Here is a 12500-nt window from a genome sequence, read left to right as displayed (position 1 = left end):
TGGAGAGCTGAAATTAGTTGAAGTTGGCTCTAGAAAGACAAAGAGCCTCCCTCTTAAGACCCCTGGTCACCTCACTCTCTCTGCAGGCCAACGTTAAGTGCTCAGAATGTGACCCAGTGTTAAGGGGAGGACACAGGGGAGATGAGTGTCTGAAGTGGACGTCCACCTTCCTGCCCTCTGTCTCCTGTAACCCTCTGAGGATGAGACCTCATCATTGGCCAGAGCCTCCAGGATCGGGCGAACGCATAATCACTTAATCATTTGATCTTAATCACTACCACTGCCAGTCTCCTCCAGTTCTGGCAGGACAGCACAAGAGGGGGACACATGTCTGGACGACTATAAGCAAAACATCTTTAAAATGCCTCGTCTTTTAAATTACTGCACAGTGTTTTATGCTGTTAACAAGTGCAGTTTCAGTGTCTTTCTGGTGTCCATCTTGTCTCTTTGCCCGATAGCTAAGAGTGACGTTGAGTAGCAGGTTACACATCAACACGTCTGCCCAACCTCGTGTGGCGCAGACAAGCACAAGACAGACTCCAAGCACTTTTATGAGATGTGTTGAGGAAATTGAAAATGTCCTGATTTCGGCCCATAAAACGTGACGAATTAATGAAGTTTCCCTGATGTCTTCATGGCCAAGTAAGCCTTGCAGTGAATATGGAAAGTAGCCCTTTAAACAGTTTCATGGGTCCTTCCAGGGGAGAGTGTCTGTGAATAATCTGACATATAAACTATAAACTAAAGATTTCAAAGACTGAGATAGGAAGCGTGAGAGAGATGAATGGAGAGCGAGAGAGAGAAAGATGGAGCGCATGTGTGTATGTGAATAAAAGTAAAATGATACATATATTTGCAATTGTTCCGTTTGGCATATAAAATGTTTATACCTTTCCCTTAGGTGATTGAGATCTGCTCTATTCAGAAATAAGTCATGATACTGTAAATATACCAAGGGATGAAACAAAAATCTAATTCAGTAAAACCAAGACTAAAATTATTATTTGTGCTTCTGGTAATTTAGCATGGTTCCTTCCATATTGAATAGTAATAAAAACAAAATCCACTCTTCTTCACTTCGAGTTGCCTATGTGGAGGTGTAAAATGACCACTTCAGCAGAGGAAGTAGAGAAGTCAGGAGGTTATAGGTCCGGCTGGGCAGAGAGAGGGGCAGGGAAAGACTTGCTTTGCCCTGCACCTCGCCAAGAGAGAGAGGGATGGAGAGAGAGAGAGAAGGATGGAGAGAGACAGAGATAAAAAAAGAAAGAGAGAGAGAGAAGAGAGAGATAGAGAGTACCCAGGGAGGAAGATCATTATCTCCCGTGTCAAGATGAAGGAAGTTGTTTCTGAAAAGTGCAGCGGCGGTCAGTAATTTGCCCGTCCCTGAGCCAAGCTCGGCCAAAACAGAGCAGAGTGGTGAACGGCAGCATCAGCAGAGCCGTCCGCTGCACTCCTCACGTAGCTCCCCACCCTCCCCTCACCTTCCTGCCCCGCTGTGCCTTAAAGGAAATTCATTAATAACCTCTCCACCGCTCGGCTCGTGCTGCCAGGGGACCACAGATGCTAAACACACCTCGCAAAGACCAACCACAGACACTGAGGGCCAAAGATCATTCATCTTCCCCACCCCAATCATATTTAAGCACTTTCACATAACCCCCCCCCCCCCCACACACACACACACACACACACACACACACACACAAACTCTCCTTTCTGTTTAGGAGTAAAAGTGAGGAGCTAGGTTTTTTTGGGGGGACAAAGCAAGATGGATTCTTTGAGGCGTCTCAGGGGAGAGTAGAAGTATTTGCTCTGCGAAAATAGCAGCAGGACAGAGTTAAGTTTTTCGGTCTATCAGGGGTACAGTGAAGAAAGTGGAAATGATCCACACTCACTGAACATATTTGTCTTTGTACGTGTGTGTATTCAGGTCTGTGAGGGCCAAGGTGTGTGACCGCTCCATCACGTGGTCGTGTTGGATCAGGTAGTTTCCCTTTGGTCTCCTGCTGGACAAACATCTTATTTTTCTGACTTTTACAGGAGATGATGGAGCAATGGCTTGGCAATCATCACATTAATATTTGTACCATTTACTAAGGTTCCAGTCCTGCACAACTGAGGAAAAAAGAATCCCTTTGCAGCATCGGTGAACCTTGAATGAATTATCAAAACTACAGCTCCCAGGGATTTTTGTAAAGCAGAGAAAATATTCACACTCTACTCTCAAACACACACATTTGCACACACACACACACACACACACACACACACACACACACACACACACACACACAGAGAAACACAAACATGCACACACTTTCAATGCCATTGGGGCCCCTTGTGAAGCTGCAGTGTGGTTGGGCCCATGTGCACCTCTCCTCTGGCAGTTGGGCCCTTGCCGCCCCAGAGGAGCCCTCCAGCTGTGCCCTTCATGGTAAACGGCAGCAGCCTATGCCAATGCCACGCACGTCCCCTATGCCCCTCAGAGCTCGCCAAGGCAACATAATTCCATTAGCTCCGTTTCATTAGTCACAACTCCACTGCCTGCTTCGGTTACGCTGTAAGAGCAACTGATGCTTACTGGACGCATCACAACGAAATCATGTGACAAAAGATCTCCTGCTCAGGAAGGTGAGACAAGGATAGCATTCTCATACATTTATTTAAGTGACAGACAAAAAATTGTTCTTGACAGGGAAAAAAACAGAACAGTTACTAACTAATGGATACATTACTTGTGGACCTTAGTTTGACAGAACAATTGAAAATGAGGGCTTCCAACAGATGATGGCCAAAAAGATAAAAAAAAAAAAAAAACAAATGGGCAAAACATTAAATCTTTGTGAACAGTGAGCGAGACCAATACAGTATGAAAAGCTCCATTAGGATATGAGAAAGGCAGGGAGGAATCTCCACAACCAGGGAACCAAACAGACAGACAGACACACACTCTCAAATCAAAGACACCTGAAAGGAAGAGAAAACAATAACAGAGGAAAACAGAAAGCAAGGTGCAGACACACCAACAGAGAGTGAGCACGATAGAAAGAGAGAGGAAGAAACAGAGAACATGAGGGTGAGAGAGAAAGAGAGGTGGAGAGAAAGAGAGAGAGAAGGAGTGAACATTCCTGTGAAAGGAGCCCAGCATGTGTGAGTGAGAGCAGTTGCTTTGGAATGCGTCAGAGACTGATTTGTGTTAATGCATGTGATGCCCAGCCAGGCACCGACAGACCTAGAATCTGGGACAGACAGCACCAAGTGGACACATTCCAATGCCCCGCCACAAACACACATAAATACAGCTGAATAATGCACTTTCATGTCTCATAAAAGAAGAGAAATATATATAAAATCAATTGCATTTATTGAATTTTACGATCCAGTCAAAGTAGATAAAAGGGCCACATTTATACTTTAAGGCTTTTCTGATACAACTTTTCTTTGCATCCAGTGTTCAAGGCACATGGTGTTGTGTTGTAAACATGCTGATGGCAGAATGGGCCCAACACAGACAAACACACACACATACACATACACACAATGAGCCCGCTAGTGTGTGCGGTCAACACAAACATATGCACATGGAGAGACCTGGGCCATGTTTCTCCACAAACATCTACAAAAAAAAGAAAACGAAACAACTTTTGGTTAGTGCTCAAGACGTTTTAACATGCCATGGGATGCATTTGGTTTGACTTAAACCTGAGTGCCGGCAAAATGTACAATGGCTTAACATGCTACCATCCCAGAATGCAATGTCAGCATGTCATCACTGGGGGAGGGGCCATTTCTCCGTCATGCCAAAGGCACAACACTGACCTCCCAATACGCTGATAAATATGGAATGGTTTTTAGAACGAGACGGTACATTTGTACAGGTTCAACATGAACATGGTAAGAGGAACTCAAAAGATTAGAGAGATGAGTAGGAATAACTCTGGCATTGAATACATTTAGAGTCATCATAGAGACTCTAAAAGTGCATCAAAAGATGGTGGTCCTTTGGATTCAAAGATAAAAGACTACATTGAAATATAACTTTGGAGCATTGCTCTGGTAATGTTCAACACTGTGCAAATTCAAAAAGAAAAAAACAGATAACATGCATTTGGCAACTGACTTTTCCCAGGTCAGTTGTTGGAGGAGAAACCTTAAACAAACCATAACAAAACACAAACACACAAAAAGGTCTTGGCTGATGTGAAAGGCAGAAAATCATGACATGCTTAATATCTCCTACAAAACAAATTCACTTTTCTGTCCTGTAACTCATTTCGAGTCGTGTCATCTCTCATTTCTCAACATTATGGCAAATCATTTGGCCTGTGGCAGTGTTAGGGGTGCGTGCCCTCGATGTGATCCCACCAGAGATATCATTTATTTCACACATAACTCGATTTCACCCACTCCAAACCGTGATCTATACAGCCCCATCACTGCCCTATCCTACACTGCTGCTCTGACCGTGTTCACATACCAAACCCTCAGAGGCAACATGATCCCACCTCCATTCCAATTTGAAATATTCTGAGGGTTAGTGACCAATAAAAAAAAAAGAAACATCTGAAGCACTTCCTGGTTCCTGCTTTATAGAACATAATGGATGAAATGGTGAAGCCCAGACAGAGTGGTGGTCTGATTTAAACACAGCCACAGATCAGAACATGAACAAGTGGTGGCAAGCGAATATGTAAACTGAACCAGCAGAAAGACACTGAACAGCTTACACACATGCTACAGAATTAGTGTGAAAGTTCAGCACATGATGAGTGAAAGAAAACCACATTATTTTACACAGAAATGTCTTGTTGTGAATAGATCATTATCCTCAAGTCCATTCAAACACTCCCAATAGTCCCAAGAGTCTGTCTCGCTGGCATTGTATGTTCACATATCAAGTCTCCAAAAACAGCACTGAAATACAGCTAATCGGCATGGAAACTACCTTACAGCACATAAAATAGTGTGAATAACTAATATATCAATACTTGTCTATACTGTAATATATAGCTATAATAACTGTTTAAAAATACACATACATACATATATTATCTGACTGGGAGAAGCAGCATAGTAAAGTATCAAAGACAAGTTTAGACAATCCAAATGTTGGCATCATTGAATACTAAGAGAGCCCTTAGGTGAATAAGAGAAGAGTTTGGTCTGGTCTGAGGCTTGCCCTCCTGCTCAGCAGGGTAAAGGGAACTTCTCTGGGACAATCTCTAATAAGCTCCTTAGATTCAGTTTCAAGTGTCACTGGAATATCACCTCTCCCATTGCACTTACAGCATAACATGGGCGGCCTCCCCGATCAGTCTTTTAGACATGCAAAAGGATCTCATGAAAAAGCTGAGCTTTCCGGCTCAAATTGGTGTCAAGAACCTCAGTTAAAATCTGCCAGTTGCGTTTTGGTCTTCATGATGGGGTGGTTAAGGCACAGTTTCAAGGAGAAATCCAGTGAGTTTTCACATAGATCTCTGTTTCTCGAGGTCACCAAGTACTGTCGGTATAAAAAAACAAAAAAAAAACAATCGGTTTTACCTAGCTCGAGTTGCTGCAGCCAGCAGCTAACGTAGCCAGGCAGCTACAGCGCTACACTCTGTGGGCATGTACATGGGAGCTCACAGAAATGGCCCCAGAGTGTAGCACTGTAACTGCCTGGCTGCGTTAGCTGCTGGCTGTAGCAACTCGAACTAGGTAAAACCAATTGTTTTCGTTTTTTTCCGTACCAACAACACTCAGTGACCTCGAGAAACAGAGATCTATGTGAAAACTCGCCGGATCTCTCCTTTAAGGTCCTGACAAAGTAAAGGGTTAGCAGAACAGCTTCAGCTGTTGTTAGTGTCAGTGTGTGTGTGAGTGTGAGTGTGTGTGTGTGTGTGTGTGTGTGTGTGTGTGTGTGTGTGTGTGTGTGTGTGTGTGTGTGTGTGTGTGTGTGTGTGTGTGTGTGTGTGTGTGAGTGTGAGTGTGAGTGTGAGTGTGAGAGAGAGAGAGAGAGAGAGAGAGAGAGAGAGAGAGAGAGAGAGAGACCGCTGAGGGGAGTGCTATCCTGAAGCGAATCCAGAGCCAAGGTCTGCAAACATGTGCAGGATTCAAAGTCAAAGCCAGAACAAGAACATCTGAACACACTGATAACAAAATGGTTCTGCTTAGACTGAAACAGAAACAAACACCGCCTCCAGTTCTGAGATGGAACTTAAATAAAACAAAACATTCCAGCGTTAAAAACACACACATTCACAACCACACACACACACACACACACACACAGATACACTCGAGTTGCAGAAGCAGAAGATAAATCTCACAAATTCTCTCCTTATTTGGCTTTAGTTTTTACATCTATAAAATGCATATATAATGTATAGTACCTATTTATAGCTTTTATAAAATAATCCTCCAGAAAAATAGAATAAAAATTTCTTAGAAATAACGTGCAAAACGGAATCTGCATAATGTGTGTGTGTGGGGGGGGGGTGAAGGCATCAGAGTAGAGTCGTTTTGAGGGCATGCTCTTTCTCACAGTCAGAGCCCTGGGCACGATGAGCCCCACCCTCTTTGGGGAGGAGTCTGTGCATGGGGCTGGTCTCACCCTCATAGTCCCGCCTCTGGGCTCCGCCCTGAGCATTGCCAGCTTTGCCCTCATGCTGGGGCACTGGCTGCGGCGCCAGCAGTGGCGTGGAGGTCATCCAGCCAAGCGGCCTAAAGTCCGACGGCAGCTCCACCACTTCGAAGGTGGGGGGGTCCGTTGACGATGGCGAAGGCGGCGCCCCCCTGGCCCGTTTGGGCTCTTTGGTGTACGGCAGGGTGTCTGTGTCTGTGGGGGGGACCAGAGGCTCCCCTTTACTGTCTGGGTGGGGCGATGACGCGGAGGGGGAAGGGGAGGAGGGGGGCTGCCCGCTGTCCTGCTGTTGGACGCCACCAGCGCTGGTTGTGTGCTGGTTGACCGTCGGCTTGGAGCTTGGGCAGCGGGTCCACGTCTCCAGGCTGTTAGAGTTTAGAGTGCTATCCGGCGCCTCTGGCTTCTTGGAGGTCGAGGAAGCAGATGATGAAGATGAGGAGGAGGAAGACGAGCTGGGGTGGGGTTGCCGTGACCTCGGCCCGCAACCCCTGGGGAAGGGGAAGAAGGAGGGGGCGGGGTCCAAACAGTGAGCCGAACGAACCCACCTTCATCCACTGTAGGCTCAGGAGGTTCCTGCGTGTCTCGGCTGGGAGTTTGTCCAGCTGCCTCCCAACCTGGACAGGGCCGGGGAACAGTGAGCCCTGACAAGCCCTGTAGAAGTATCTGTGGAAACACACACACACACACACACACACACACACACACAAGGTCATGCACTTCAGGAAACATAAACACCACCATTGCTTCGATACACTACACATACACAAGCTCCCAGGAATAAACACACGTAGGCATTGTGTTATCACTGGCTTGTTATGAATCATGGGACTTCAGAGCCTAACCTCTACTGAATGTGAACACACTCTCTGCATAGACTCCCTGTGTGCTACTCCCCGAGTGAGACTGCTCAGAGGATACTGTGGTTATCTGAACGAACACATCACCAGTACAGCACTGTACTGCACTGCACGCACAGGACAAAAAGTTTTCAAACTGTGTTTGCACAGATTCCCCCAGATCTTTTATTGAAAGCACACAAGTATCGGCAGTACAAATTGTATAAAGTGCCTCAGCAAAATTCTCTGGGGGGGGGGGGGGGGGGGGGTAAAGTCTGTATCCCTGCAAATCATAAAGACAAATGAAGAGATTATATAATATAATAATATCTAATGGTGCTTGGGTTATCATATCTGGGTAAGAAAGCAGTGAGACTCATACAGATGGAAGTAAAGTCTGTATCCCTGCATATCACACAAAACAAATGAACAGATTGTATAATCTATAATTTTGTCATGTCATTTGGGCTGGCATATCCGGGAAAGAAAGCACTGAGACTCACACAAAGACAAATAAACAGTTTTTAGACTTGGAGAAGACGCAATGGTGTTTGAGGTTAGCCTACCTGGGCAGCACCGCGGTGAACGGTGTGATGAAGCACAGCAGGTAGAAGAGCGGATCTCCCAGCAGCCTCTGCATGGTCCAGTAGGGGTTGGAGGGGGTGTAGCAGGTGGGGCAGGAGGCGTTGTAGCACAGGGCCACCGTGAAGAAGAGCGCCACGCTGAACGCGATGGAGGCCCAGTTCATCCACGTCTGAGGGCCACAGAAGGGAACAGAAAGAGAAAGGAGAGAATGGAGATTGTTACTTTCAGCAATGCCAACTTCCGTGTGAATCAGGGAAGATTAACTAGTCTAAAGTTAACTAGTGGGGTCCGCCATGGTGATGACTAATGCTGGGCGTAAAAAAAAATAATTGTGTGTCTGAAATCGGAAATATTTGAAGCCACTTGGTTTCTTTTTGACAAATATTTATTGATTTGTCCTCTTCATAAGCCTGGCCCATCCCTGAATTCCAGCACAGTACCCGAGAACTTTAAACCCTGCTAATGACCCAATCTGAAATCTCACATGAACATCACTTCTACGATGTGATGGGTTCTATGTATTCCAAGGCATATCTATGAGTTCAGTGCCAAAGTGTTTCGGGCAAAGTTTGTAGACTTGGCTGGCGTAAAGAACAGATGACTGATTTACTGAGCTGAGGTATGCGTGAGAGGAGCACACCCATCTGCTGATGCGAGGGACCTGGCCAACACCTATCCAAAACATCTCCAACAATCTGGCCGGCGCACACCCATCCTGTGAAGAGGGTTGTGGGGGTGTTGGAGGCGGGGAGGTGTGGGGGGGTGAGCGGACTGACCAGTAGCAGTTCACCTCAGATGGCCTTAGGTGAGACTCAGCTTCCCATTCAATAGGTGTACGAGCTACAATAAACTACCTCATGCATCCCACGCACACAAACTATGAGAGTAGAGCAGGAACATCCAAGAAACAAACTTCAGTTCAAAAGCATTGAAACAGAGACTTTCTAATGAGGAGACACAGCAATCCTCCATAGAAATGCATGGGGTTAGTTTGTAAAACCAATATGACCGTTGTCACACATATCCCACCCCTTCCTCGGCAAAACGTCGAACTTGTGAATACATTGAGCCAATCATATGGTGTGTTGTGAAGACATCGTGCCAGTCATGTGTTGTGAACTCGCAACAGCACAGATTTGGGTGAGTTAATTAGTAAATAAGTAAGTGTAATAAACTATGTTTATTTTTGGGCTTTTCTAGCACTTACTGATTGGACCGTGAACATGACCAAAAATGAGAGAATGAGAGAGAGAGAGAGAGAGAGAGAGAGAGAGAGAGAGAGAGAGAGAGAGAGAGAGAGAATGAGAGGAGAGAGAGAGAGAGAGAGGAGAGAGAGAGAGAGAGAGAGAGAGAGAGAGAGAGGAGAGAGAGAGAGAGAGAGAGAGAGAGAGAGAGAGAGAGAGAGAGAGATGGGGGTAGTGAGTCCTAGAAATGACTTCTGGCCAGAATCAAACTTGTGGGCACTGGGCCCGTATGTAGTATGGGACAATGATGCTGCTGCCCCCAGGGACTCATGCTCTTAGTGTGGGCACACCAGCCCTCTCCCTACAGGAGAGCCGCAATGGCCAGGAGGCAGCCAGGCTGGCGTAAAGGACATTTTTTTCATGTGCAAAATCTGACAGGCGGAAATTTACAGGCTGGCCGTAATGGAAAGAGCTCTAATCCAATCAGGCCTCGTAAATCTCTGCCGCCACTGCCTCGTAACTGGGACCATCTGAGCAGGTTGCGGGGAACCGTACACATGCTTACCTGCAAAAGACACGCATCTCTCTCTGTGTGTGTCAGTTTGTGTGTGTGTGTGTGTGTGTGTGTGTGTGTGTGTGTGTGTGTGTGTGTGTACGAAGGGAAGTAAAGCCAATAGTTATTCCACGGCCACACCGTCCGTGTCGTGCCGACCTAGTGAAATACCACTGTGGGAGAGCCAGGGTGGTGTAGCGTGCGGTGGTGGCAGTGCTAAGCAGAGCCACAGCTGATAGATATATCACCTCCAATCCCGCTGAAGTCCTCTGCTTCAATCTAATCAGCCAGGCTCCATGCATAAATATCCACAGGCTTGTCACACTCTCCCACATGTCAGGCCCAGAGCCAGGAGTCCAATCAGATTCCTGAGCAGCATTACTATGAGTGGGACACCAGGATGGACACCTGACCTCTACCTTAGTCATACCAATCCCATAGGATGACTGCAGGTGTTGGGATATCAGTGTGGTCTAACTCATGAAGGCTGCATTAAACCAGAGGAGATCCAACACTAATTCTAGGTACAGTATATTGTGAGGTATTGTTAGCATCAGCTAAGCTAAATGGATCCTCCTCAACATGTCCGCTTGTGTAAATATCTTCACTGTTTAGAAGAATAAACTAGTATTCACATCCCAGAGAACAGCCTTACCCATGTCTTTGTCTCAATGCCCAGATGGAGAAGGATGGTAAACAAAGCCAGTGTGATTATGGGGGTTCCCCACGTGAACAGGTCCACATTCGAGTCAGCATACGCCTAGGAAAGCAGAGGGAGAGGTTAAATGGTATATACTTAGAAGTATATACTTAGTATACTATATACAGTATATACACTTATTTACTTATTTAATGTATTTAACACTACTTATCATTTACAATATAGTACCTGGGGGCATTTTAAGTAAGAAGATGGTAAAACTCACAAAATAAGGAATGAAGAAACAGACAAGGCTTTGATAAAAGGCATCAATCATATTCATCCAGAACATGTATGGCTTATATTCCTGTCAAAAGAGAGAGAACACATGGTCATGTAGTTTATATTCAGATAGAGTCAACCATCATCTGCTTCAGTGGAGGATACTGACATGCCCTTTTAATTGAGTTGTATAAGGTTATGGCTTGTGACGAACCTATGGCAAGGGCATTCTGCGTTAATGACTCACTGTTGGCCAATTCTAACACCACAACAGTGATAGATGGCTGTAATAGAATATAATCCTCTGACGATTTAAAAAGCTTTTTCCCCAATGCTGCTAGCTCTAGCATCGCAAGTCCAGAGAGATCAACTGATTATATCCACACAAAATTATAGAAGTTGCCATGCTCCATCCTTCTTTCACTGTCTCCCTGGCTACCCCCAACACACACACACACACACACACACACGCAATTAAACACACCCACACACATACGCAATCAAACACACCAGTGCACACACCCACACACAGAATGACATTAGCAGTGGGACTGACCACAATTCAAGTGAAATAAGTGGTAATTGCTGTGGCACCTCCGAGTTCTGGCCGCTCATATAGAGCTGAGGTAGTTCCTGGAGGGTCTCCGCGGACACGTCTTTGTCCAGCGTGCCGGTGATGAGCTGCGGGAAGGCCGAGAACATCAGGTTGAAGAAGATCAAATACCACTGATCGATCATGGCCGACCCGGAGAATCCACAGTAGAACTGGTACCAGAAAATGAGCGCCACGAACATCTGCAGGAGGCCAGGAGAGAAGGATGGAGGGGGGGGGGGGGGGGGGCAAGTGAGTGATGGAGAGAATATGACAGAAAGAGAGAAAGAAGGGGCACAAGGAGAAAAATGGATTGAATGAATGAAAGGATAAACAGAGTTGGTTAGGAAGCCTCTGTGAATACACTGGGGGCCTGCAGCTGTGGTGTCATTAGAGGCGATGGATCTTCATTACCCGTGGGACTCTCTGGGACCACACAAGAATAGATCTTCATTAAGAACTGAGCAGGTTCACAGAGAATGGGCCACTTAGGCATTCCCACAAAGAAAACGGCTGACATCACAAAAAAAACAAAACAAACACCAAACACTCTACCTGGATAAACAATGCAGGGTTTTCTACCAAGTAAAATGCAGCTGAAATGATTTTCTCTGCAGAAATGGCTGATGCTGCAAACGGTAACCACCCATGCAAATGTGACTATACATTTTTTCGTGTAGGTGAACGCGTCCATATGGTACGCTTCAACAGAAAAGGCTGACAATGGGGAAAAAAATGAAAACATGAGGGCGTATGCAAAACCGGCCATGCCACCCATGATGCTCTACTGACATGAACACATACTGTATACGGTGTCGCCTTGCACAAAAATGCTGATTTCACCGAATACGGTGGAAGCCCCCCACACTCTGCATATGTTGTATATACTGAGGAACAGCACATGCTTCTATTTGTCACAGTCTAGACATATATATATATATATATATATATATATATATATAGATAAGATATAATAAAATAAGCCCATAGGGAAATTCAAATTTCCAGCAGCTCTTGAGGTCTTAGATGAAAATATCAAAACACAGTACAGTGTAAAAATATATTTGCATATCTGTGCTTTCTGTGGTGTAACACTGAAAACTCACCGCGTTCTTGTAGAAGAAATAGAGGGATCATGTTGGCCAGCCGGGAGTAGCACCAGTGACCGTGAACTAGCAGCAGCTTCTGCAGGTACTGGAAGCGGGG

At 45.6% G+C, this 12500-nt stretch overlaps 1 protein-coding gene across 1 annotated transcript in view; it reads right to left on the bottom strand.

The window, feature by feature from the left end:
- Nucleotides 1-2643: 2643 nt before the first annotated feature.
- Nucleotides 2644-12500, bottom strand: part of atp10a (ATPase phospholipid transporting 10A) — a 39054-nt gene continuing 29197 nt past the window's right edge. The window contains 7 exon segments of the mRNA XM_042057758.1: nucleotides 2644-7285; nucleotides 8025-8212; nucleotides 10436-10540; nucleotides 10707-10787; nucleotides 11297-11497; nucleotides 12401-12424; nucleotides 12426-12500. The exon segment at nucleotides 12426-12500 is cut by the window's right edge and continues 25 nt beyond it. Coding sequence (XP_041913692.1) covers nucleotides 7006-7285; nucleotides 8025-8212; nucleotides 10436-10540; nucleotides 10707-10787; nucleotides 11297-11497; nucleotides 12401-12424; nucleotides 12426-12500 — 954 coding nt within the window. The 3' untranslated portion in view covers nucleotides 2644-7005.

The sequence above is a fragment of the Alosa sapidissima genome, chromosome 12, assembly GCF_018492685.1.
Source record: "Alosa sapidissima isolate fAloSap1 chromosome 12, fAloSap1.pri, whole genome shotgun sequence".
NCBI classification, from domain to species: Eukaryota; Metazoa; Chordata; class Actinopteri; order Clupeiformes; family Clupeidae; genus Alosa; species Alosa sapidissima.
This window is presented reverse-complemented; position numbering and strand designations above follow the sequence as displayed.